The following is a 27118-nucleotide window of genomic DNA, read 5'->3' on the forward strand; positions in this document are numbered from 1 at the left end:
CGCACGCTCAAATACAGTTTAGCAGCTTGTAATGCACGCTCAAATACAGTTTAGCAGCTTGTAACGCACGCTCAAATACAGTGCATGAGGGCACCAGCTGTTCCGGACTTCTGTGTGATCACGCTTTCCGTAGCCGATGTGAGCGAGACCTTTAAACAGGTCAACATTCACAAGGCCTCGGGGCCAGACGGAATACCAGGATGTGTACTCCGAGCATGCGCTGAACGACTAGCAAGTGTCTTCACTGACATTTTCAACCTCTCCCTGTCCGAGGTCTGTAATACCAACATGTTTCAAGCAGACCACCATAGTCCCTGTGCCCAAGAACACTAAGGTAACCTGCCTAAATGACTACAGACCCGTAGCACTCACGTCTGTAGCCATGAAGTGCTTTGAAAGGCTGGTCATGGCTCACATCAACACCATCCTAGACCCACTCCAATTCGCATACCGGCCCAACGGATCCACAGATGATGTGGACGCACTGTGGCCCCTCGGGTGCGTGCTTAGTACTCTCCTGTACTCCGTTCACCCACGACTGCGTGGCCAAGCACGACTCCAAGCACGACTCCATTAAGTTTGCTGACCACAAAGGTGGTAGGCCTGATCACCGACAATGAGACGGCCTATAGGGAGGTCAGAGACGGGGCAGTGGGGTGCCAGGATAACAACCTGTCTCTCAATGTGAGCAAGACAAAGGAGCTGATCGTGGACTACAGGAAAAGGAGGGCCGAACACTCCCCCATTCACATCGACGGGGCTGCAGTGAAGCGGGTTGAGAATTTCAAGTTCCTTGGTGTCCACATCACCAGCAAACTGTTGCGGTCCAAACACTCAAAGACAGTCGTGCAGGGGGCACGACAACACCTTTTCCCCTTCAGGAGACTGTAAAGATTTTGCATGGGTCCCCAGATCCTCTAAAGGTTCTACAGCTGCACCATCGACAGCTTCTTGACCAGTTGCATCACCGCCTGGTATGGCAACTGCTCGGCATCTGACCGTAAGGCGCTTCAGAGGGTAGTGAGTACGGCCCAGTACATCACTGGGGCCAAGCTCCCTGCCATCCAGGACCTGTATACTAAGAGGTGTCAGAGGAAAGTCCAAAGAATTGTCAGACTCCAGTCACCCAAGTCATAGACTGTTCTCTCTGCTACTGCACGGCAAGCGGTACCGGAGCACCAAGTCTCGGTCCAAAAGGCTCCTTAACAGCTTCTAGCCCCAAGCCATAAGGCTACTGAACAATTCTTCAAATGGCCACCCAGGCTATTTACATTGCGCCCCCCCCCCCCCCCCCATTATTTTACTCGCTGTTTATTATCTATGCATAGTCACTTTACCCCTACCTACATGTACAAATTACCTTAATTAAACTGTACCCCTGCACATTGACTCGGTAGCGGTACCCCCTGTATATAGCCTCGTTATTGTTATTTTGTTACTTTTTATTGAATTTTTTACTTTAGTAAATATTCTCTTAACTCTAGTTATTGAACTGCATTGTCAGTTAAGGGCTTGTTAGTAAGCATTTCACGGTAAAGTCTACACGTGATTTGATTTGAACTTAACACCTTACAAGCCTAGTTCATTGACCAAGAGTCACAGTAGACCAATGGCATTTAGCATGGCATTAACATTACGAGCCTGTTTTTTCTCAGTCGGTGGAAGTGTGTTTTAACCCTAGGTTCCCTGTGTTCCCTCCTCTCTCCCCCCAGTACCTGAAGATGTTTACTGACTTCCTGTCGTTCATGGTTCTGTTCAACTTCATCATCCCCGTGTCCATGTACGTGACAGTAGAGATGCAGAAGTTCCTGGGCTCCTTCTTCATCTCCTGGGACAAGGACTTCTTTGACCCCGAGATCCAGGAAGGGGCTCTGGTCAACACCTCCGACCTCAACGAGGAGCTGGGACAGGTCAGGGGTTAATGATATGACGATAACCACTTCCCTGAAGGAGCTGTCTCTGGTCATGGTTACCCTAGTTTACATGCCAGACTCCCACTGAAGTGTTGCTTACATTTGGCCAGATATCCACCCTGTATGAATACTTTGAAAAGGCATCCTATGTAATGTACTTCTCAGTTACCCAGTCATGTTAGATCAGTGATTACCTCAAGGGGAAGAGTTACAAACAAGGCCGTAGGTGTTGATGGGCTACGTTTAAACAGGCAGCACAATTCTGATCTTTTGCCCAATTATTGGCAAGAAAATATAATCAGATTGGTTAAAAGACCAATTAGTCAGGGGGAAAAACATCTGGTCTTTTAACCAATCTGATTATATTTTCTTGCCAATAATTGGGCAAAAGATCAGAATGTGCTGCCTGTGTAAACGCAGCTATAGTGGTCCAGGGCTTCTTTGCGCTTAGCCTCCGTCTTTGGTGGAGTGAGATGACCCTATACCCAAATGAACAACACCTCAAATTTCACACTGTGAAATGGTCTGACTGTGTCTTCCCGACGTTTTTTATACTGAACCGCCAAACAGTGGCGTCGTAGATCACTCACGTTGGGCTTGCCAGATGATTACTTCAATTAAAGGTGGTGATTGGTTAAACTAGATTTATGCGGTGTAACTCTGTCAGGGATTAATTGCCCATTGTTATTGTTCGCAGCCATTAATTGCAGCAAGTGTTTTTACGACCCTGGAAGAGTCTCATGCTTGATTCTCTCTGTAGGGCCGGACCCGAGTCGTACTGTGCTGGCTCAGATGTCTTCTATTCCAGCATTGTTCCAGCGACTATGGTAGATGCCTCTCCAGGCCGGCCCTGTACGTCATGGCTCGGCTCAGTAGTGGGAGACGCGTATTAGTCTGACCCTGCGGTTTCACCTTCTCTCCCCTAGGTAGAGTACGTGTTCACGGACAAGACAGGCACGCTGACCCAGAACAACATGGAGTTCATCGAGTGCTGCATCGACGGTTTCCAGTACAAGTACGCCGACTCGGGAACCGAGCTGGACAGCTTCTGTGTCACAGATGGACCCGTGAGCATGCTGCAGCAGAAGGCTGGCAGGGTGGGTGACTGTCACGAACTGGTTGTCTGCACCCTCAGTTATTCCAGTCAGGCAGGCCAACATATATGGGTATCAGATGGCCCAGTGTGCTGGTGGAACCACGGCGGTCACGCCGTGTGTACTCTGGCCTGATAACACATTGTGGGTGCTACCCAACCTGTGCCAGAACCAGTGTGATTTAATGGGTCTGCTACCTGTGTTATTGAATCCCATAGAGATGGATGTTAGGTAGTGTTAGCTGTTACTAGGTCATGTCAAAGTAAATTCCAGTGGTGTATTCATTATTATATTTATTGAAAAAAGTTTAAACCGTTTTGCATCGGCGAAAAGTTAAGGGAGGTCCATCCCTGTTTCAGCCTGTTACCCCTGGTAAATAGCGCAGTGTAAAATAAGTATGTCTGTTTTTTCAGGAGAAGGAGGAGCTGTTCCTGCGGGCTCTGTGTCTGTGCCACACGGTGCAGGTGAAGGAGGCTACGGGTCAGGGGGATGGTGTAGAAGACCAGGTGGATGGCGTCATGGGGCTGGACGGAGAGACGGTCCACCCTGCAGACATCAGGGGCTTCATTGCCTCCTCACCCGACGAGGTGGCACTGGTCAAGGGAGCCATGAAGTAAGGGGCAGGGCCCGAGCAATCAAATCAACTTTAATTATTGAATCAATCCATCAAAAAACCCAATCAACCTTTGTAAGGGGACTTGGTTTGTTGAATCAGAACTGCTCACTTTGTCGCCATCTACAGGTATGGTTTCAAATTCCTTGGCACGGAGAGCAAGAACATGCGAGTGATGAACAGAAACAACGATGTTGAAACGTAAGTCATCGTACAACAAGTTGTTAAAGACGTGATTTTTTCTTTTTTTGTCATATAGAAAGTTCTCATTTGTTGGCTTCACGTTGGCCTCTGAACTTGCAGGTACGAACTGCTTCACGTGTTGAACTTTGACCCGGTGCGAAGGCGTATGAGTGTGTTAGTCCGAACCAAATCAGGTAAGGCTGCAATTACCTCCCACGTCGCTGCCTTGTCTCTGCTCTGTGTTGACTCCTGTCACTAACCTGCCTGGCTGTGTTGGTTGCTCAGGGGACATCATGCTGTTCTGTAAGGGGGCCGACTCCTCCATCTTCCCTCGTGTCAGGCAGGACGAGGTGGACAGGATACGCATGCATGTGGAACGCAACGCTACGGTGGGTCACAGCAACCCCATCTGTTTCACTAACTTGTGTTAATACAGTCTGTGCATGTCTGCGCGCTTCTGTCTCACGGTGCCCAGTGAGGCTGCCATTTTGTTTTGTGTTCATTTAAGGTTCATGTTCACGTTTATTTGTAATAGGCACATTGGAAATGTAGTGTTCTCACATTCAGAAACCACATTATAAACGGTGTGTGTGTGTGTTAACGTACTATGTGTGTTTGTGCTACCTGTCAGGAGGGCTACCGGACGCTGTGTGTGGCCTACAAGCTGCTGAGCAGTGAGGAGTATGACCAGGCAGACACGGGGCTGAGGGAAGCCAAGCTGGCCCTGCAGGACCGAGAGGAGAAACTCATGGCTGTGTACAACCAGGTGGAGACCGGGATGAGCCTGATCGGAGCTACCGCCGTGGAGGACAGGTGGGCGGACACGGTCACCTCACGGTTAACTCATCTGCGTCCCAAATGGCACCCTATTACCCATATAGTGCACTAACCCCAAGGGCTCTGGTCTAAAGTAGTGCACTGCGTAGGAGGCCTATTGGGGCCACAGCCTTTAGAAGTGAAACCATAATGTGTTGAGGTTAAACCCTGCGTGTGTGGTGAGAGTTGTATATTTTTCCTACAATATGAGCTGTCGTACAGGTGCACGCGCCCACCCGATGGAGCGCATCACACTGAAACAAATGATTGGTTGAAGAAAGACTCATTACATTGAAGAGATACAATAAAGTCAAGAATCCTGAAACCAAAGAGAATGTTGGATTGAGTAGCGCATTCCGTTTGCCAGCAATACTTTGACATAAGTTGAGTGTTTGTTTTAGTAACTGGCGTGCGCAACAATGTAACTTGTTAACGTTTCTACCGTGTATAAAGCTGCCCGTTTAAAAGTACATGCTCTAGCCATTTGAAATAGATGATTAGACTAACGATGGAGATATTGCTTGAGTATAATCATATCATGTGACCTACCTCTGTCTGAAGTGCCAGTGTGCGTTATGCATGAGGCAAATTAGTCCACATGTCATCCAGGAACAATTTATTGGTTGACGGGAATAACCAAAGTGATTAATTATCGCGGAGGTGAATTATTTCATGATTGTGTATTGTGACTTAAAGTAGAAGTTATGGCACAAGTTATTGAAGTGTGTGTTTTTATGTATAACTGTTTAGGATAAAGACTACTGTTCAAAAGTTTGGAGTCACTTAGAAATGTCCTTGTTTTTGAAAGAAAAGCACATTTTTTGGTCCATTTAAAATAACATCAAATTCATCTGACATACAGTGTAGATATTGTTAATGTTGTAAATGACTATTGTAGCTGGAAATGGCTGATTTTGAACAGAATATCTACATAGGTGTACAGAGGCCCATTATCAGCTACCATCACTCCTGTGTTCCAATGACACGTTGTGTTAGCTAATCCAAGTTTATCATTTTAAAAGGCTAATTGATCATTAGAAAACCCTTTTGCAATTATGTTAGCACAGCTGAAAACTGTTGTTCTGATTAAAGAAGCAATAAAACTGGACTCTACTAGTCTATAGAAGTACTATCTGGAGCATTTGATTTATTCAAGTCTTGGTCAACGTCCTGTTTTCTGGACAAAGTTTATTGGCCAATTAGTCCTGCACCTGTTAATATTGTAAATAAAAGCCTCTAAGAGAGGTGAGCACCAGAACATCCTGTCTGTCTCCTCGCTGTCCGATCCGCCACTTCGGTTACTGCTTCACCGACTGTCACACACTCACACACCGACTGTCACACACTCACACACCGACTGTCACACACTCACACACCGACTGTCACACACTCACACACCGACTGTCACACACTCACACACCGACTGTCACACACTCACACACCGACTGTCACACACTCACACACCGACTGTCACACACTCACACACCGACTGTCACACACTCACACACCGACTGTCACACACTCACACACCGACTGTCACACACTCACACACCGACTGTCACACACTCACACACCGACTGTCACACACTCACACACCGACTGTCACACACTCACACACCGACTGTCACACACTCACACACCGACTGTCACACACTCACACACCGACTGTCACACACTCACACACCGACTGTCACACACTCACACACCGACTGTCACACACTCACACACCGACTGTCACACACTCACACACCGACTGTCACACACTCACACACCGACTGTCACACACTCACACACCGACTGTCACACACTCACACACCGACTGTCACACACACCGACTGTCTCACACTCCGACTGTCACACACTCCGACTGTCTCACACTCCGACTGTCTCACACTCCGACTGTCTCACACTCCGACTGTCTCACACTCCGACTGTCTCACACTCCGACTGTCTCACACTCCGACTGTCTCACACTCCGACTGTCTCACACTCCGACTGTCTCACACTCCGACTGTCTCACACTCCGACTGTCTCACACTCCGACTGTCTCACACTCCGACTGTCTCACACTCCGACTGTCTCACACTCCGACTGTCTCACACTCCGACTGTCTCACACTCCGACTGTCTCACACTCCGACTGTCTCACACTCCGACTGTCTCACACTCCGACTGTCTCACACTCCGACTGTCTCACACTCCGACTGTCTCACACTCCGACTGTCTCACACTCCGACTGTCTCACACTCCGACTGTCTCACACTCCGACTGTCTCACACTCCGACTGTCTCACACTCCGACTGTCTCACACTCCGACTGTCTCACACTCCGACTGTCTCACACTCCGACTGTCTCACACTCCGACTGTCTCACACTCCGACTGTCTCACACTCCGACTGTCTCACACTCCGACTGTCTCACACTCCGACTGTCTCCCACTCCGACTGTCTCACACTCCGACTGTCTCCGACTGTCTCCCACTCCGACTGTCTCACACTCCGACTGTCTCCGACTGTCTCCCACTCCGACTGTCTCACACTCCGACTGTCTCACACTCCGACTGTCTCCGACTGTCTCCGACTGTCTCCGACTGTCTCACACTCCGACTGTCTCCGACTGTCTCCGACTGTCTCACACTCCGACTGTCTCCGACTGTCTCACACTCCGACTGTCTCCGACTGTCTCACACTCCGACTGTCTCCGACTGTCTCACACTCCGACTGTCTCCGACTGTCTCACACTCCGACTGTCTCCGACTGTCTCACACTCCGACTGTCTCCGACTGTCTCACACTCCGACTGTCTCCGACTGTCTCACACTCCGACTGTCTCCGACTGTCTCACACTCCGACTGTCTCCGACTGTCTCACACTCCGACTGTCTCCGACTGTCTCACACTCCGACTGTCTCCGACTGTCACACACACTCCGACTGTCTCCGACTGTCACACACACTCCGACTGTCACACACACTCCCCGACTGTGACACACACTCCCCGACTGTCACACACACTCCCCGACTGTCACACACACTCCCCGACTGTCACACACACTCCCCGACTGTCACACACACTCCCCGACTGTGACACACACTCACACTGTCTCACTTCCTCCTCCCTCTGTGGCCAGGTTGCAGGAGGAGGCAGCAGAGACCATGGAGGCCCTGCAGGGAGCAGGTATGAAGGTGTGGGTGCTGACGGGGGACAAGATGGAGACGGCCAAGTCCACGTGCTACGCCTGCCGGCTGTTCCAGAGGAGCACAGAGCTGCTGGAGCTGACGGTGCGAACACTGGTGGACCCGGGGAGGAAGAGAGAGGAGCGCCTGCAAGAGCTCCTGCTAGACTACCACAAGAGGGCGGTACAGGACGCCCCACCGATCAAGGCTGGGGTCACCAGGTCAGTACTGAGTCCAGGGTTGGAGGTTGAACGGAGTGTGTTGCTACTTTTGCTAGTTGTCAGTTGATAACAATTGGTAGTAAATTATGTTTTGAATGCAAATGTCTTCAATTGTAAGACTTAATCCTCTCCCAGAATTCTAATTGATGACGCGAACACAGCTGCGTACCAGGACTGGATTTGCGGTCTGGTTTTGCGCTAGTTCGCGTTGTTGGGTCAAATCTAAACCCGTCTCTGCATTCTCTGTCCCTCCCAGGAGCTGGTCTTCAGCGAACCAGGACTACGGCTTCATCATAGACGGAGCCACTCTGTCCTTGGTGCTTAACTCTTCTCCTGACTCCAACTCCAGCTGCTACAAGAGTCTCTTCCTCCAGATCTGTCAGAACTGTACCACTGTCCTGTGCTGCCGTATGGCTCCCCTACAGAAGGCCCAGGTGAGTGATGTCATAGGCGCTTGCTGTTAGATCAAGTAGATGAACTGCATATGGCTGCGGTAGTTAAAGGCTAACCAGTGTGACAGTTAAGGTCTCTCACACAGGTTATCACGTCCTCAAAAACCACTCTAGTTTAACCTCTTGGGGCTAGGTGGGACGCTAGCGTGCCACCTGTGGTGCACTCCATCAACAGCAGGTGCATTTCAAGAGCGGCAAATTTGAATCCAAATAAATGTCAAAATTCAAATTTTTCAAAAATACAACTATGTTACACCATTTGAAAGATAAACATCTCCTTAATCTAACCACGTTTTACGATTTCAAAAAGGTTTTACGGCGAAAGCATAAATTTAGAGTATGTTAGGACAGTACATTTACAAGAGTTGTGTGTAATGTTTTGTCAAGTCAAAGACAGGGTCACCAAAACCATAAAACCAGCTAAAATGATACACTAACATTTTACAATCTCCATCAGATGACACTCCTAGGACATTATGTTAGACAATGCATGCATTTTTAGTTCTATCAAGTTCATATTTATATACAAAAACAGCGTTTTACTATGGCATTGATGTTGAGGAAATCGTTTCCCTCCAATAACCGGCAGTCAAGTCAGCGTCACAAATTAAATAATTAAAATTAGAAAACATTGGTAAAATATTATATTGTCATTTAAAGAATTATAGATTTACATCTTTTGAACGCAATCAACTTGCCAGATTTAAAAATAACCTTACTGGGAAATCACACTTTGCAATAATCTGAGCACTGTGCCCAGAAAAATACGCGTTGCGATACAGACTAGACGTCATGTTGGGGAGATCTAAAATCGAAAATACTATGTAAATAATCCATTACCTTTGATTCTCTTCATCAGATGTCACTTCCAGGTATCACAGGTCCATAACGAATGTAGTTTTGTTCAAAAAAGCTCATCATTTATGTCCAAAAATCTCCGTCTCGTTAGCACATGATGTAAGCCAGCCGGACTCTCGTCATGAACGAGGGGAAAAAATATATTTCCGTTCGTTCAAACATGTCAAACGTTGTATAGCATAAATCATTAGGGCCTTTTTTAACCAGAACATGAATAATATTCAAGGTGGACGAATGCATAGCCTTTTATAACGTATTGGAACGAGGGTACCCAACATGAAGTAGCGCGCCAGGTGTCTAATGGGACATCACCGTTCCATGGCTCTTGTTCGGTCAGATCTCCCTCCAGAAGACTCAAAACACTTTGTAAAGGCTGGTGACATCTAGTGGAAGCAATAGGAAGTGCCAAAATATTCCTAAACCCCTGTGTTTTTCAATGGGATAGGTTTAAAGTCAATACAACACATCAGGTATCCACTTCCTGTCAGAAAATGTCTCAGGGTTTTGCCTGCCAAATGAGTTCTGTTATACTCACAGACACCATTCAAACAGTTTTGGAAACTTTAGAGTGTTTTCTATCCATATATAATAAGTATATGCATATTCTAGTTACTGGGTAGGATTAGTAACCAGATTAAATCGGGTACATTTTTTTTATCCAGACGTGCAAATGCTGCCCCCTAGACCCAACAGGTTAACATATTACACCTGGTGATAATGACAAACGTCTGCATCTGATCTGTGCATTTAGTTTTGAATGCAAACCCAGTGGGATTTAATTCAAACTCGCTCATTCCTTTTCCGCTCTCTCTCCTATAGATAGTAAAGATGGTGAAGACCTCTAAAGGCAGCCCCATCACCCTCTCCATCGGAGATGGGGCCAACGATGTCAGTATGATCCTGGAGGCACACGTTGGCATCGGTAAGACTCGCGACATCGGTAGACCACCAAAGGCATTAGGCAGTGCCTTTTCTATGTGACATCACATATTACATTGTAATATTTTCCCTCGTCCTCCCTGTCTCAGGTATAAAGGGTAGAGAGGGTCGCCAGGCAGTGAGGAACAGTGACTATGCCATCCCTAAGCTCAAGCACCTGAAGAAACTGTTACTGGGACACGGGCACCTCTACTACGTCCGTATTGCCCACCTGGTGCAATACTTCTTCTACAAGGTAGGGGGCAGCACAGACATTTGAGCGTCATAACAGTACTGTGCTTATAATTACTGAGGATCATGAGGTCATGGTTTGGAGCTGTAACACGGAAGCCTGTGTTGCTGCCAACCAAAGAGCAGTAGGTATGTGGGTTATGTGGGAGTGAGGTGTACAGTACAATACATTTAAACTCCGTTTTTCACAATTCCTGACATTTAATCCTAGAATAAATTCCCTGTCTGAGGTCAGGTAGGATCACCACTTTATTTAAAGAATGTGAAATGTCAGAATAATAGTGGAGAATGATTTATTTCAGCTTTTATTTCTTTCATCACATTCCCAGTGGGTCAGAAGTTTACATACACTCAATTCGTATTTGGTAGCATTGCCTTTAAATTGTTTAACTTGGGTCAAACGTTTCAGGTAGCCTTCCACAAGCTTCCCACAATTAGTTGGGTGAATTTTGGCCCATTCCTCCTGACAGAGCTGGTGTAACTGAGTCAGGTTTGTAGGCCTCCTTGCTCGTACGTGCTTTTTCAGTTCTGCCCTCACATTTTCTATAGGATTGAGGTCAGGGCTTTATGATGGCCACTCCAATACCTTGACTTTGTTGTCCTTAAGCCATTTTGCCACAACTTTGGAAGTATGCTTGGGGTCATTGTCCATTTGGAAGACCCATTTGCGACCAAGCTTTAACTTCCTGACTGATGTCTTGAGATGTTGCTTCAATATATCCACATAATTTTCCCTCCTCATGATGCCATCTAGTTTGTGAAGTGCACCAGTCCCTCCTGCAGCAAAGCACCCCCACAACATGATGCTGCCACCCCCGTGCTTCACGGTTTGGATGGTGTTCTTTGGCTTGCAAGCCTCCCCCTTTTTCCTCCAAACATAGCGATGGTCATTATGGCCAGAAAGTTATATTTTTGTTTCATCAGACCAGAGGACATTTCTCCAAAAAGTACAATCTTTGTCCCCATGTGCAGTTGCAAACCGTAGTCTGGCTTTTTTATGGCAGTTTTGGAGCAGTGGCTTCTTCCTTGCTGAGCGGCCTTTCAGGTTATGTCGATATAGGACTCGTTTTACTGTGGATATTTTTACTTTTGTACCTGTTTCCTCCAGCATCTTCACAAGGTCCTTTGCTGTTCTGGGATTGATTTGCACTTTTCGCACCAAAGTACGTTCATCTCTAGGAGACAGAACGCGTCTTCTTCCTGAGCGGTATGACGGCTGCCTGGTCCCATGGTGTTTATACTAGCGTACTATTGTTTGCACAGACTTGTGGAGGTTTACAATGTTTTTTCTGAGGTCTTGGCTGATTTCTTTTGATTTTCCCATGTCAAGCAAAGAGGCACTGAGTTTGAAGGTAGGCCTTGAAATACCTCCAATTGACTCAAATTATGTAAATTAGCTTATCAGAAGCTTCTAAAGCCATGACACAATTTTCTGGAATTTTCCAAGCTGTTTAAAGGCACAGTCAACTTAGTGTATGTAAACTTCTGACCCACTGGAATTGTGATATTGTGAAATATAAGTGGAATAATCTTTCTGTAAACAATTAGTTGTCATGCACAAAGTAGATGTCCTAACCGACTTGCCAAAACTATAGTTTGTTAACAAGAAATTTGTGGAGTGGTTGAAAAGCGAGTTTTAATGACTCCAACCTAAGTGTATGTAAATGTTCGACTACAACTGTACACAGCCAAGTCTTCTCATGTCGATAAAGGACCGTGATCAAGCTCATGTGATTTAGCTGACACCCGGACACCAAAGCTCTTCACCAAAGGACATATCTGTCAGTGGAGGCTGCTGAGGGGAGGACGGCTCATAAAAATGACCAGAATGGAGTCTAGGGAATGGTATCAAACACATGGTTTTCATGTCATTCCATCCACTCCGTTACACTCCTTTCCAGCACTTATGAACCGTCCACCCCCTCAGCAGCCTCCATTGATGTCCGTTGCCTTTTGATGTCCATTGCCTAACCTCGGGATCTTTCTCCCACACTCTTGTTTACAGAACCTCTGCTTCATCTTACCTCAGTTCTTGTACCAGTTTTTCTGTGGATACTCCCAGCAAGTGAGTACTGGTCTGGGCCCTGCTGGGGCTCCTCTCTCTGAAGTTCAAAGATGCTCTAAACATGAAACGGCAGAGTATCCCATTGAACCGCAGCACCTTCTCCAGTCTACGCCCATACTCTTCCCCTCTGGTTGGAATGACCACCCCCCCCTCTCCTCGATCTCCTGGAGTGGCTGCAGTATGATATATATATATGACATATAGTACATATCAAATTGTATTGGTCACATACACATATTTCACAGATGTTATTGCGGGTGTAGCGAAATGCTTGTGTTCCTAGCTCCAACAGTGCAGTAATATCTAACAATTCACAATAATACACACATCTAAAAGTAAAAGAATGGAATTAAGAAATGTTTAAATATTAGGACGCGCAATGTCTGAGTGACATTGACTAAATTAGTATATACATATGAAATTCACATTATTTATATACAGTGTGACTAGTACATCCCCTTGGATACACCAAGTAATTCTTGGCCGTATTAGCCAATGTGCCAAATGATTCATTAATTTGGCACATGTTTAACTCTAGCAGGAGGTGATCCACATTTTCACATCTAAGTATATACAGCTAACTTATGATATGTAAATAGTCTCTCAGTAGCGCAGTGAAAAATATGCCCCTCATCTCAGACCTGCTCTCAGGTCCCTCTGTGTGTGTGTATATATATCAAAGGATGGTTTGTTGCATGTGGCCACATGGCAACGGGCTCAAGGCTATAGAGCCCTCTTGCTGTGTAGCTAGTGTGTGTGTGTGCGCTCTCCTCTCCGTGTAATTAACCCCTTGGTTCCCAATCCCTCCACTCCCTTCCCCCTCCCTCCCGTCCTCCCCAGCCCCTCTACGACGCAGCCTATCTGACGATGTACAACATCTGTTTCACCTCAATGCCTATCCTGGCCAACAGCCTCTTGGAGCAGCACATCTGTATGGAGGTCTTGATGGACAACGCCGCCCTCTACAGGTAGGACCGAGAACTAAACTATTCATTCTGCACCTACGTAGAGAATGCACAGGCTATGCTGCTAGTGTGATTAGGACTAGCCAGGCAAGTGGTTTCAAAGTCTTTGTATACTTACGGTCTCCCCATCCTCCCTTCCTGCCCTCTTTTCTCCCTCTCTCCTTAGGGACGTAGCAAAGAATGCCATGTTGCGTTGGGGCCCCTTCCTGTACTGGACACTACTGGGGGTCTACCAGGGCCTCTTATTCTTCTTCGGGGTCCGCTTTCTCTTTAGTAACCCCGCCCTGCAGGATAATGGCCAGGTGTTTGGGAATTGGTCGTTCGGAACGATTGTTTTTACTGTCCTTGTTTTCACCGTGACACTGAAGGTAAAGCACGTTAATTGTGTTATTTGAAGTACATTTTTAGACCAATGATAACACTTGTCTTCTCTTTGTGGTTCTAGCTGGCAATGGACACTCGCCATTGGACGTGGATCAATCACTTTGTCATCTGGGGCTCGCTGGCCTTCTACATGTTCTTCAGCTTCTTCTGGGGTGGGATCATATGGTGAGTACTGGACCATCTGGTGCATACTTCAATTAGGGCTGACCCCATTTAGTCGACTGGTTGATAGGCTGTTGGTCGTCCGAGATTTCTTTAGTCGAGCAGTAGCAAAAAATAATGATAATCCTGGTGTACAAGACAGCTGTCTGATTTGCGCCTAGTAGACTGGTCTATTGCGGGGGTGGCACAGTCCATTCTAAGACGTGCTACTGAAATTGTATGTGGTTATATTATTTAAAAACAATGGTGTAACACAAATGAAAAATTCATATTTTAAAACGAATGCGCTATCCGCGGTTCTGAAACACATCAGTGCGCTGTTGAAATGGTGCCTTTTCCTAGACCATGTTTCTATGGGCATAATAGCAAAGTTAACCAGCATGTTGGTGTTGAGAACAATGCGGCGGAAGCAGCAGTGGAGTTAGGAGATGAGAAAACAGCACTCGCCTTAATTGTCTAAGAAAAGTGAGGAGAGCAGAAACCCCAACTTAATTAGGTCTGTAATCAATAACCTAACTGTTAAATGTGCCTGGCTTTATACATCATCCACATACACTACCGATTCAAAGTTTTACAACACCTACTCATTCAAGGGTTTTTCTTTATTTTTACTATTTTCTACATTGTAGAGTAATAGTGAGGACATCAAAACTATGAAATAACACACATATGGAATGATTTAGTAACCAAAAAAGTGTTAACCTCTTGGGGCTAGGTGGGACGCTAGCGTGCCACCTGTGGTGCACTCCATCAACAGCAGGTGCATTTCAAGAGCGGCAAATTTGAATCCAAATAAATGTCAAAATTCAAATTTTTCAAAAATACAACTATGTTACACCATTTGAAAGATAAACATCTCCTTAATCTAACCACGTTTTACGATTTCAAAAAGGTTTTACGGCGAAAGCATAAATTTAGAGTATGTTAGGACAGTACATTTACAAGAGTTGTGTGTAATGTTTTGTCAAGTCAAAGACAGGGTCACCAAAACCATAAAACCAGCTAAAATGATACACTAACCTTTTACAATCTCCATCAGATGACACTCCTAGGACATTGTTAGACAATGCATGCATTTTTAGTTCTATCAAGTTCATATTTATATACAAAAACAGCGTTTTACTATGGCATTGATGTTGAGGAAATCGTTTCCCTCCAATAACCGGCAGTCAAGTCAGCGTCACAAATTAAATAATTAAAATTAGAAAACATTGGTAAAATATTATATTGTCATTTAAAGAATTATAGATTTACATCTTTTGAACGCAATCAACTTGCCAGATTTAAAAATAACCTTACTGGGAAATCACACTTTGCAATAATCTGAGCACTGTGCCCAGAAAAATACGCGTTGCGATACAGACTAGACGTCATGTTGGGGAGATCTAAAATCGAAAATACTATGTAAATAATCCATTACCTTTGATTCTCTTCATCAGATGTCACTTCCAGGTATCACAGGTCCATAACGAATGTAGTTTTGTTCAAAAAAGCTCATCATTTATGTCCAAAAATCTCCGTCTCGTTAGCACATGATGTAAGCCAGCCGGACTTCTCGTCATGAACGAGGGGAAAAAATATATTTCCGTTCGTTCAAACATGTCAAACGTTGTATAGCATAAATCATTAGGGCCTTTTTTAACCAGAACATGAATAATATTCAAGGTGGACGAATGCATAGCCTTTTATAACGTATTGGAACGAGGGTACCCAACATGAAGTAGCGCGCCAGGTGTCTAATGGGACATCACCGTTCCATGGCTCTTGTTCGGTCAGATCTCCCTCCAGAAGACTCAAAACACTTTGTAAAGGCTGGTGACATCTAGTGGAAGCAATAGGAAGTGCCAAAATATTCCTAAACCCCTGTGTTTTTCAATGGGATAGGTTTAAAGTCAATACAACACATCAGGTATCCACTTCCTGTCAGAAAATGTCTCAGGGTTTTGCCTGCCAAATGAGTTCTGTTATACTCACAGACACCATTCAAACAGTTTTGGAAACTTTAGAGTGTTTTCTATCCATATATAATAAGTATATGCATATTCTAGTTACTGGGTAGGATTAGTAACCAGATTAAATCGGGTAAATTTTTTTTATCCAGACGTGCAAATGCTGCCCCCTAGACCCAACAGGTTAAACTAATCAAAATATATATTTTATCTTTGAGATTCTTCAAATAGCCACCCTTTGCCTTGATGACAGCGTTGCGTTTAACTGTTCCAAATTGTCCGAATTTGTATATTTAAAATAATAATAACCTTCCTTGATCTCGTCGTTGTTATTATTATCATCGTTATATTAAGTAATGTCATTGTCATTAGTGGTCTTAGTATAGCAGCCTTGCGTAAACATCACCGAGCTGTAGGTCTAAGAGCGCATCCTGTTTAGTCAATACCGTAACTTACTTAGGCCTACATTTCAATACTTAGTGCCTTCGAAAAGTTTTCTGACCCCCTGACCTTTTCCACATTTTACGTTACTGCCTTAATCTAAAATTGTTTGTTTTTGAATTATATATCCTCAGCAATCTACACACACTACCCCATTATGACAAAGCAAAAACAGGTTTTTAGAGAGATTCGCAACAACAACAAAAAGATGCCTTATTTACATAAGTATTCAGACCCTTTGCTATGAGACTCGAAATTGAGCTCAGGTGCATCTTGTTTCCATTGATCATCCTTGATGTTTCTACAACTTGATTGGAGTCCACCTGTGGTAAATTCAATTGATTAGACATGATTTGGAAAGGCACACACCTGTCTATATAAGGTCCCACAGTTGACAGTGCATGTCAGAGCAAAAACCAAGCCTTGAGGTTGAAGGAATTGTCCGTAGAGCTCCGAGACAGGATTGTGTCCTCAGACTGGGGCGACGGTTCACCTTCCAACAGGAGAACGACCCTAAGCACACATCCAAGACAACGCAAGAGTGGCTTCGGGACAAGTCACAATGTTCTTGAATGGCCCAGCCAGAGCCCGTACTTGAACCCGCTTGTAGCATCATACCCAAGAAGACTCAAGGCTGTAATCGCTGCCAATGGTGCTTCAACAAAGTACTGAGTAAAGGGTCTGGATACTTAAGTAAATGTGATATTTCATAAAAATAAATATATATATATATATATATATATATAATTTTTTTTTTTCCCCTCATCAATCTACACACACAATAACCCATAATGACAAAGCAAAAACAAGTGTTTAGAAATGTTTGCTAATATATATATATATATATATTTATATATTAGCAAACATTTCTAAACACTTGTTTTTGCTTTGTCATTATGGGTTATTGTGTGTGTAGATTGATGAGGGGGAAAAAACGATTTAATCACTTTTAGAAAAAGGCTGTAACCTAACAATGTGGAGAAGGTCAAGGGGTCTGAATACTTTCCGAATGCACTGTATATAGGCTACTGTATCAATCGTTTATTCGTTCTCGTCATCACACAGCATTCAAGTCATTCATGATTTGAAATGCAATCAAGCATTTTAGATTTAAAATAAATCGACAAATGCATAATCAACGTAAACAATATAGGCCTAAATGAATGCATCTGTTTTTAGTCTTTGCTGTAATAAAGGATTTACAATTATTTTTACAACCGACTCGTTTATAATTTGTAGTGTTTACATTGTTCCAAACTGTCAGAAAAATTATATTGTAATGTAGCACCATCTGTTTGGCACGCATAATATGCATGCAGCATTTGCACCTTATTTTTCTTGATCTTCAGTATTTTCTAGACAAATTCATTCTACATATCTGACTTCCCCTTTACCTCCTGAGCAACCAGTAAACATTCCCCCGTTTCGAATTTGTCACTTTTTTTGCTGTTACTTTGTTCAGAGTTTCTAACCAATTTATTGACCTGACTATGATATGTTGTAGGTCAGGCCCTATTGGTCATATGCATGTGGTGCATACTTGTGACGTAACGAGAGCAAGATTTGAGGCCAAGGGAATAGGGAATGTTTTTCCTTAACAAATTAAGGATTTCGATAACATAACTTTTCAGTCAGAAATGGCTGTAATTGTTGCAGCTTCAGCAACACTGACAGCACCATAAACACCGTTGATGTTCTGTGGTGGTCGCTGCAGCAGGGAGGAGAGCAAGACAACGGGTGCTAGTCACAGTCACTCGCTGTCTTTTTTTTTGTGACAGCGCAGCGAGTCTGAGCCAGGCGCAGCACAATCAAATCAATTGCAGTCGGACTCCCTCTAGTCGTTTGTCTTAATTATTTCATCAGTGCAATTAAAGCTTCAGACGAGCTCAGTGCATATAGTTGATTTGATTAAAACACATAGGATGTTTCTATACATGGAAAAGTACACGTTTTAAAATTGAGACCAATCGATTGGTCGAAAGAACAGATGGCTCTTGGTCGGCCAATATTTTTTTTATAGTTAGTGATGGGCTGGAGCAAAAGCCAGCACACCATGTAGCACCATGTGATCTGCTGAATTTGGACTGACCTATGTGAATGTTGTAAACCCTCTCCCTCCCATCAGGCCTTTCCTTCGGCAACAGCGTCTCTACTTTGTGTTTGCTAATATGCTGAGCTCTGTGTCAGCCTGGCTGATCATCATCATGCTCATCCTGCTCAGCCTGCTGCCTGAGATCCTGCTGCTGGTCCTCCGAGAGCCCCGCGGGCCCCACTCACGACAGGTACTGTCCACACACAGAGATACCATATCGTTTTAATGTTAGAAGGGATAACAACTGTTCAAAACACTTCATAGTAGTTTTCCTGTGTTCATATCTTTCATCATTTCTATGGGCTATGCGTCAGTGGAATGAGACGTTCAGACGTCCCTGTATTTCTGTTTATACATCATGACCATCTTTGTTTATATTTAGAATTAACATTTTGTCCTTGAAAGTATCCATTTGTGTCTCCAAGAAGACTTGGTCATGCTTGACGGAGCCCATCGCTCTAAACACATTAAAGGATCCGCCCCTTTTTAAAATGTTCACCTAAAATGACACACCCAAATCTAACTGCCTGTAGCTCAGGACCTGAAACAAGGATATGCATATTCTTGGTACCATTTGAAAGGAAACACTTTGAAGTTTGTGGAAATGTGAAATTAATGTAGGAGAATATAACACATTAGATCTAGTAAAAGATGATACAAAGACAAACACTTTTTTTGTGCTGTCTTTGAAATGCAAGAGGCCATTATGAATTGTTCTAGCCCAGGCACAATTTAGACTTTGGCCACTAGATGGCAGCAGTGTATGTGCAAAGTTTTAGACTGATCCAATGAACTATTGCATATCTATTCAAAATGTTGTATCAAGACTGCCCAAATGTGCCTATTTTGTTTATTCATACATTTTCAAGTTCACAATTGTGCACTCCTCAAACAATAGCATGATATTCTTTCACTCTAATAGCTACTGTAAAATGGACAGTGTAGTTAGATTAACAAGAATTTAAGCTTTCTGCCCATATCATTTATGTCTGTCCTGGATTGTTTTTCTTTTCTTACAACCTCATGCTAATCACATTAGCCTACGTTAGCTCAACCATCCTGAGGTCGGGACACGGATCCTGTAGAGGTTAAAGAGCTCCTCCATAGCGGTCTGATTTGTGTTGTTGATATGGATGGAGATCACAGGAATAATCAAATTTGCCCCAGTCTCCCTTCTGAGGCCAGTATCCCCTGGTATTGTCTGTCACTCAATTAACTCCCCATGAGTCATTAGTTTTCCTTCAAAGTATTAGGAATGGTGTGATGACTCATTTGGTTATTAATTTCAAGTTATATGAAATCTATTTGATTTTTTTCCAACTAAAATATCCCCTTACAAATGCAGTTTTTTTTTGTATGGCCGACAAATGTTTAACAACCTCATAATGATTTTCAGAATGTTCATGAGATCAGATTAAAAGGTGTCGGGGATACACTGGGTGGTCAGCTATTTGTGCACCATATAACTCATTGTCTATCAATTCTGTGGTTCAAATACATTTCATTAAATCTTATTTTTAGGTTGTTTTTGCTCTGGTAACCCCAAAAAAGTTTGATATAACATTCATTGAGACCAAGAAAGGTTACATTTTAACCCACAATACCAATACTCTTCTAACGGCAAGAGTCTAACCTGATACCATTGAGGAAAGTTGTTGAAAGCTATACGGTCTCTGCAAAGGCCCAATCCCACCCAGAGCTATATATATTTTGTTGATAGAGCGAGCGAGAGACCAATGACAATTCCCTATGAAATGACCCTCTCTAAACAAACAAAACAGAGCAGTGAATTTAAGACGTTTTTATTGATTGGCATTCAACATATCTGTACTGTGAAGTCAACTTTCACTTCGCAACGGCTATGGAGGATAAAGTGGCGCTCTAGGAACATTCAGACAGAAACCGCGTTGGCCCAACTCTGTTTATTAGGTACACCCATCTTGTACTTTGCCTCCAGAACAGCCTGAGTTCTTCGGGGCATGGATTCTACAAATCGGAAAAGTTCAACAGGGATTATGGTCCATGCTGACGCGATGGCGTCACACAGTTGCTGCAGATTGGACGGCGGTACACCGCCACCAGCCTGTACTGTTGACACCAGGCAGGATGGGTCCATGGACTCATGCTGCTTACGCCAAATCCGGACTCTACCATCAGCATGACGCTACAGAAACCGTGATTCGTCGGACCAGGCAATGTTTTCCACTCAATTGTCCACTATTGGTGATCACGTGCCCATTGGAGCTGCTGCTTCTTGTTTTTAGCTGATCGGAGTGAAACCTTGTGTGGACTCTGCAATAGCCCATTCGTGACTAGGATCGCCGAGATGCCGTTCTGCACACCACTGTTGTACTGCGCCGTTATTTGTCTGTCGGTGGCTGGCCTGTTAGCTTGCGCGATTCTTGCCATTTTCCTTTGACCTCCCGACAATTAGCTTTTTTCGCCCACAGGACTGCCGCTGACTGGGTGCTTTTTGTTTGTTCCACCATTCTCGGTAAACCCTAGATCAGGGGTCTCCAACCTTTTCTAGCATGAGAGCTACTTAAAACAAATGAAACATTGCGAGCTATTTTTTTTATAGCTTTCAAATATGCTCGTTCTTCTCTCCTCTGCAACTTTTCTCTGGTCCTTTAGTGTACAAGATGTGTTTTCTGTCAAGATAACTGGTAAGATGATGGTTAATAAACGGTAATTGGCACGACAGGCACCATACAATTATTTTGTATTTTCCCGAATTCTGTTTTATTTTTCCTGGTTTTGGATTATTTTCTGTTTTTTACTCTCAATATTACTATTATTCAAAGAAACAACACAGATGTTCTGAGTCCATGTCAGTGCTTAAATCACATCAGAAAACCATTTCTGAGGTCTGAAAAAGAGAAACTAACACACTTAGATTTGAGTGTAATAACCCTTTAATAGCGCGTTTAGCAAGAGAGGAATGTGTCATTCTGACGTTTCTGCTATTAGGCCTACTGCTGCAGCACATGTCATGACACTTTGCGCAACTATGGCAACTGTTAACAGTTAACGTTTAATTGAGGAGGTTTTTGGAGAAAGTCTTTCTGCCCACTACGTTATCATTAGCATCGCTAACTGGCTACATACAGGGTGATGGACAAACTCGCACACCAAACACAGAGTTGAAGTTTGGCTTTTTAAACCAATAGTGACTCATCAGGGGTGGGATAATGTCAATATGGCTTTGATTTGAAAGTGGCCAGGAGTTTGACAGATTGCGATGGAACACGTGAAAAATGAATGTACTTTCACAATTGATTGGCGAGCTACTGGTAGGTGGGCTGCGAGCTACTGGTAGGTGGGCTGTGAGCTACTGGTAGGTGGGCTGCGAGCTACTGGTAGGTGGGCTGCGAGCTACTGGTAGGTGGGCTGTGAGCTACTGGTAGGTGGGCTGCGAGCTACTGGTAGGTGGGCTGCGAGCTACTGGTAGCTCTACCTGTTGGAGAACCCTGCTGTAGACACTTGTATGTAAAAAGCCCAGGAGGGCAGCCCTTTCTGAGATACTGCATCCAGTGGCCTGACACAGGTCATGTCACGCTCAAAGTTGCTTAGGTCACTCGTTTTGTTCAATGGTATAGTAACTGGAGGCCTGTCTGCCTGCCTTTATATAACAGGCCACATGACTCACTGTCTGTAGGAGCGGACCATTTTCTTCAAATTAACTGGCCGGTGAGTGTGTGCGTGTGTGTGTGTATACATGCATACAGTTGAAGTCGGAAGTTTACATACACCTTAGCCAAATACATTTAAACTCAGTTTTTCACAATTCCTGACATTTAATCCTAGTAAAAATTACCACTTTATTTTAAGAATGTGAAATGTCAGAATAATAGTAGAGAGAATGATTTATTTCAGCTTTTATTTATTTCATCACATTCCCAGTGGATCAGAAGTTTACATACACTCAATTCGTATTTGGTAGCATTGCCTTTAAATTGTTTAACTTGGGTCAAATGTTTCAGGTAGCCTTCCACAAGCTTCCCACAATAAGTTGGGTGAATTTTGGCCCATTCCTCCTGACAGAGCTGGTGTAACTGAGTCAGGTTTTTAGGCCTCCTTGCTTGCACACGCTTTTTCAGTTCTGCTCACAAATTCTCTATGGGATTGAGGTCAGGTCTTTGTGATGGCCACTCCAATACCTTGACTTTGTTGTCCTTAAGCCATTTTGCCACAACTTTGGAAGTATGCTTGGGGGTCATTGTCCATTTGGAAGACCCATTTGCGACCAAGCTTTAACTTCCTGACCGTTGTCTTGAGATGTTGCGTCAATATATCCACATTATTTGCCCTCAAGATGCCATCTATTTTGTGAAGTGCACCAGTCCCTCCTGCAGCAAAGCACCCCCACAACATGATGCTGCCACCCCCGTGCTTCACAGTTGGGATTGTGTTCTTCGGCTTGCAAACCTCCCCCTTTTTCCTCCAAACATAACGATGGTCATTATGGCCAGAAAGTTATATTTTTGTTTCATCAGACCAGAGGACATTTCTCCAAAAAGTACTATGTTTGTCCCCATGTGCAGTTGCAAACCGTAGTCTGGCTTTTTTATGGCGGTTTTAGTGCAGTGGCTTCTTCCTTTCTGAGCGGCCTTTCCGGTTATGTCGATATAGGACTCGTTTTACTGTGGATATAGGTACTTTTGTACCGGTTTCCTCCAGCATCTTCACAAGGTCCTTTGCTGTTGTTCTGGGATTGATTTGCACTTTTCGCACCAAAGTACATTAATCTCTAGGAGACAGAACGCGTCTCCTTCCTGAGCGGTATGATGGCTGCGTCATCCCATGGTGTTTATACTTGCGTACTATTGTTTGTACAGATGAACGTGGTACCTTCAGGCGTTTGGAAATCGCTCCCAAGGATGAACCAGACTTGTGGAGGTCTATAATAGTTTTTTTTTTGGTTTTTTTCTGAATTATTTGGATTTCCCATGATGTCAAGCAAAGAGGCACTGAGTTTGAAGGTAGGCCTTGAAATACATCCACAGGTACACCTCCAATTGACTCAAATGATGTCAATTAGTCTAGCAGAAGCTTCTAAAGCCATGACATCATTTGCTGGAATTTTCCAAGCTTTTTAAAGGCACAGTCAACTCAGTGTATGTAAACTTCTGACCCGCTGGAATTGTGATACAGTGAATTATAAGTTAAATAATATGTCTGTAAACAATTGTTGGAAAAATGACTTGTCATGCACAAAGTAGATGTCCTAACCGACTTGCCTAAACTATAGTTTGCTAACAAGAAATTTGTGGAGTGGTTGAAAAACGAGTTTTAATGACTCCAAGTCTCTGTAAACTTCAGACTTCAACTGTAGGTGCATGCATACAAAAGTATCTGCACACCCCTTCAAATGAGTGGATTTGGCTATTTCAGCCTCACCCGTTGCTGACAGGTGTAGAAAATCAAGCACACAGCCATGCAGTCGCCATAGACAAACATTGGCAGTAGAATGGCCTTACTGAAGAGATCAGTGACTTTCAACGTGGCACCGTTCCAACAAGTCAGTTTGTCAAATTTCTGCCCTGCTAGATCTGTCCTCGGTTACAACACTCACTACCGAGTTCCAAACTGCCTCTGGAAGCAACGTCAGCACAAGGACTGTGCGTCGGAGCTTCAAGAAATGGGTTTCTGTGGCCTAGCAGCCGCACCCAAGCCTAAAATAATCTGGAGTGATGAATCACGCTTCACCATCTGGAATTCCGACGGATGAATCATGTATTAATCATTTGGGGAGTGCTTATATTTGTCTTGTGCGTTTCTTGCGTGTCCCACCTCCTCTTGAGACACCCGCAGGGAGTGGGTTCACTGCCAGGGTCACCATTGCCCAGCGCCCCTGGAGCAATTAGGGTTAAGTGCCTTGTTCAATTGCACAGGGAGTTTTCACCTTACCGGCTCGGGTATTCGAACCAGCGACCTTTCGGTTACTGGCCCAACGCTCTAACCTCGAGGCTACCTTGCCGCACCCTATATAAGACTCTTCCCCATCCTAACTAAATGCTATCTCTCTAACTCTGCTGCTTTGTATTAATACATTCTCTACAGTCTCTCTCCCCCTCTCTCACTTCCTCTTATTGCTTCTTCTGTTTCTTCCTTTCTGTCCTGCCTGCTTTGCTGCAGATCAAGCAACGGCTTCCTTCGTCGGGGACGTCCACTATCTTCATGCTGTCGCAGACCGCCAGTACTCACAGCTTCTCCTGGAGTGACTGAGGTCTCTCTCTCTGCCTGCTTTTTCCCTTTACTGCCTCTTCTCTCCTCCTTGTCCCCCCACTCACTCTCCTCCTTGTCCCCCCACTCACTCTCCTCCTTGTCCCCCCACTCACTCTCCTCCTTGTCCCCCCACTCACTCTCCTCCTTGTCCCCCCACTCACTCTCCTCCTTGTCCCCCCACTCACTCTCCTCCTTGTCCCCCCACTCACTCTCCTCCTTGTCCCCCCACTCACTCTCCTCCTTGTCCCCCCACTCACTCTCCTCCTTGTCCCCCCACTCACTCTCCTCCTTGTCCCCCCACTCACTCTCCTCCTTGTCCCCCCACTCACTCTCCTCCTTGTCCCCCCACTCACTCTCCTCCTTGTCCCCCCCACTCACTCTCCTCCTTGTCCCCCCACTCACTCTCCTCCTTGTCCCCCCACTCACTCTCCTCCTTGTCCCCCCCACTCACTCTCCTCCTTGTCCCCCCCACTCACTCTCCTCCTTGTCCCCCCACTCACTCTCCTCCTTGTCCCCCCCACTCACTCTCCTCCTTGTCCCCCCACTCACTCTCCTCCTTGTCCCCCCACTCACTCTCCTCCTTGTCCCCCCCACTCACTCTCCTCCTTGTCCCCCCCCACTCACTCTCCTCCTTGTTCCCCCCACTCACTCTCCTCCTTGTTCCCCCCACTCACTCTCCTCCTTGTTCCCCCCACTCACTCTCCTCCTTGTTCCCCCCACTCACTCTCCTCCTTGTTCCCCCCCACTCACTCTCCTCCTTGTTCCCCCCACTCACTCTCCTCCTTGTTCCCCCCCACTCACTCTCCTCCTTGTTCCCCCCACTCACTCTCCTCCTTGTTCCCCCACTCACTCTCCTCCTTGTCCCCCCACTCACTCTCCTCCTTGTCCCCCCACTCACTCTCCTCCTTGTCCCCCCACTCACTCTCCTCCTTGTCCCCCCACTCACTCTCCTCCTTGTCCCCCCCACTCACTCTCCTCCTTGTCCCCCCCACTCACTCTCCTCCTTGTCCCCCCCACTCACTCTCCTCCTTGTCCCCCCCCACTCACTCTCCTCCTTGTCCCCCCCACTCACTCTCCTCCTTGTCCCCCCCACTCACTCTCCTCCTTGTTCCCCCCACTCACTCTCCTCCTTGTTCCCCCCACTCACTCTCCTCCCATCTGTCCTGCTTGTCAGATTCGTCCCCTCCTCCTTCCTTGATTGACCATTCCAGAGGTTCCCTGTTCAGGTCATGGTGAGGTTAAAGAGAAGCTACCTTTCTAACCACTGTCTAGACTGGGTGGTACATTTTTTGTTATTTCAGGATCATTTGAGAATGCTTATGTAAATGCTGGGTTGCCCAATGTCCAGCCATCTCACTTCCCCAGCAATTGTGGTTTTTAGTTTGTTGCTGCAGCGTTGGTCTAATTCAGTATGTCTGAGTGCATCAGTCAGTGTGTCTTTCCTGCCCGTGCTGCCACTGTGCCTGCTGTCTCTGCATGCCTGTCCAGGTGAATGCAGCACGCAAACAAATGAGGTTTACCTGCATGCCAGCGTGCCCCAGACTCCAGCCAACCCCATACCCTGGACCCAACCACAACCGCAGTGGGCCACTACAGACATTTCTTGGTGGTTGTGTGTTGCTATGAATGTCTTTTTAATCAGAACTTTCTAGTGAAAGTCACCCAAATGCCCCAAAGGATATTTGAAGTATTTGGATAGCTGTACCAATAATGTGTATTAGTCCATTGTGATGGCTTTGTGTTGACTTTAAATGATGCAACATTAAGAACGACGCAAGCCTTCTAAAACGTTGACCCTCCTGGGTAGAGGAGAGAGAATTCACCAAGGAGAGTGTGTGTTAAAACTACATTACATTGTCCAGCTTCTGTCTCAAGTGTGTAAGTGTCTGTTTGTCAGCACGAGGTACCATTAGTGTCTCTTGCTTCACCCTTCCAGAAGAAGCCGGTGGTTCAGTCTGGCGAGGGGGAAACCCAGTCTCCCCGGTCTTCAGCCAGGCCCCTGCTCATGCGAACCTTTTCTGACGAGTCCAATACTATCCTATGAACAGGTACCGACCCCCAACTCTGCCCCTTAGTTAAAACAATCAAATACCCCCCCAAAAGAAACCCTTTAGCTGTCTAGATCTGCCGACACCCAGTACTCTTTAATTGTAACCAGAATCCAGTATCCAAATCCTGCTTCCCCTGCCTTCAACATGGAACATCCTTTAAGTTGGTTCAGTTCTCTAATGGCTACTGTAACCCGTACTTCCTGTGTGTGGAGCTCTGATTGGTTGGCTGAAAAGTGTATTTGTCATAATGGCTGCGTCATATTTTTGCTTGTGAAATATGTACATACAT

The 27118-nt window shown here is 45.2% G+C and overlaps 1 protein-coding gene across 5 annotated transcripts in view; it reads left to right on the forward strand.

Moving 5' to 3' along the window:
• The window catches only part of LOC106611735 (phospholipid-transporting ATPase IG), a 79578-nt gene that overhangs the window by 49845 nt on the left and 2615 nt on the right, over positions 1–27118 (forward strand). For 2 of the 5 annotated variants that reach the window (XM_014212257.2, XM_014212258.2), the window contains exons 12-27: positions 1713–1910; positions 2840–3010; positions 3421–3620; positions 3750–3821; positions 3924–3997; positions 4089–4192; positions 4435–4616; positions 7746–8012; positions 8269–8446; positions 10142–10244; positions 10351–10496; positions 12498–12557; positions 13398–13525; positions 13689–13890; positions 13968–14071; positions 18584–18740. In XM_014212257.2, the coding sequence (XP_014067732.1) occupies positions 1713–1910; positions 2840–3010; positions 3421–3620; positions 3750–3821; positions 3924–3997; positions 4089–4192; positions 4435–4616; positions 7746–8012; positions 8269–8446; positions 10142–10244; positions 10351–10496; positions 12498–12557; positions 13398–13525; positions 13689–13890; positions 13968–14071; positions 18584–18740 (2346 nt within the window). Of the gene's footprint in view, positions 1–1712; positions 1911–2839; positions 3011–3420; positions 3621–3749; positions 3822–3923; positions 3998–4088; positions 4193–4434; positions 4617–7745; positions 8013–8268; positions 8447–10141; positions 10245–10350; positions 10497–12497; positions 12558–13397; positions 13526–13688; positions 13891–13967; positions 14072–18583; positions 18741–24688; positions 24856–26714; positions 26827–27118 lie in introns of those variants that run through there. The other 3 variants (XM_014212259.2, XM_014212255.2, XM_014212254.2) reach the window with 3 other exon arrangements.

The sequence above is a fragment of the Salmo salar genome, chromosome ssa09 (genome assembly GCF_905237065.1).
Source record: "Salmo salar chromosome ssa09, Ssal_v3.1, whole genome shotgun sequence".
In the NCBI taxonomy this organism is placed as follows: domain Eukaryota; kingdom Metazoa; phylum Chordata; class Actinopteri; order Salmoniformes; family Salmonidae; genus Salmo; species Salmo salar.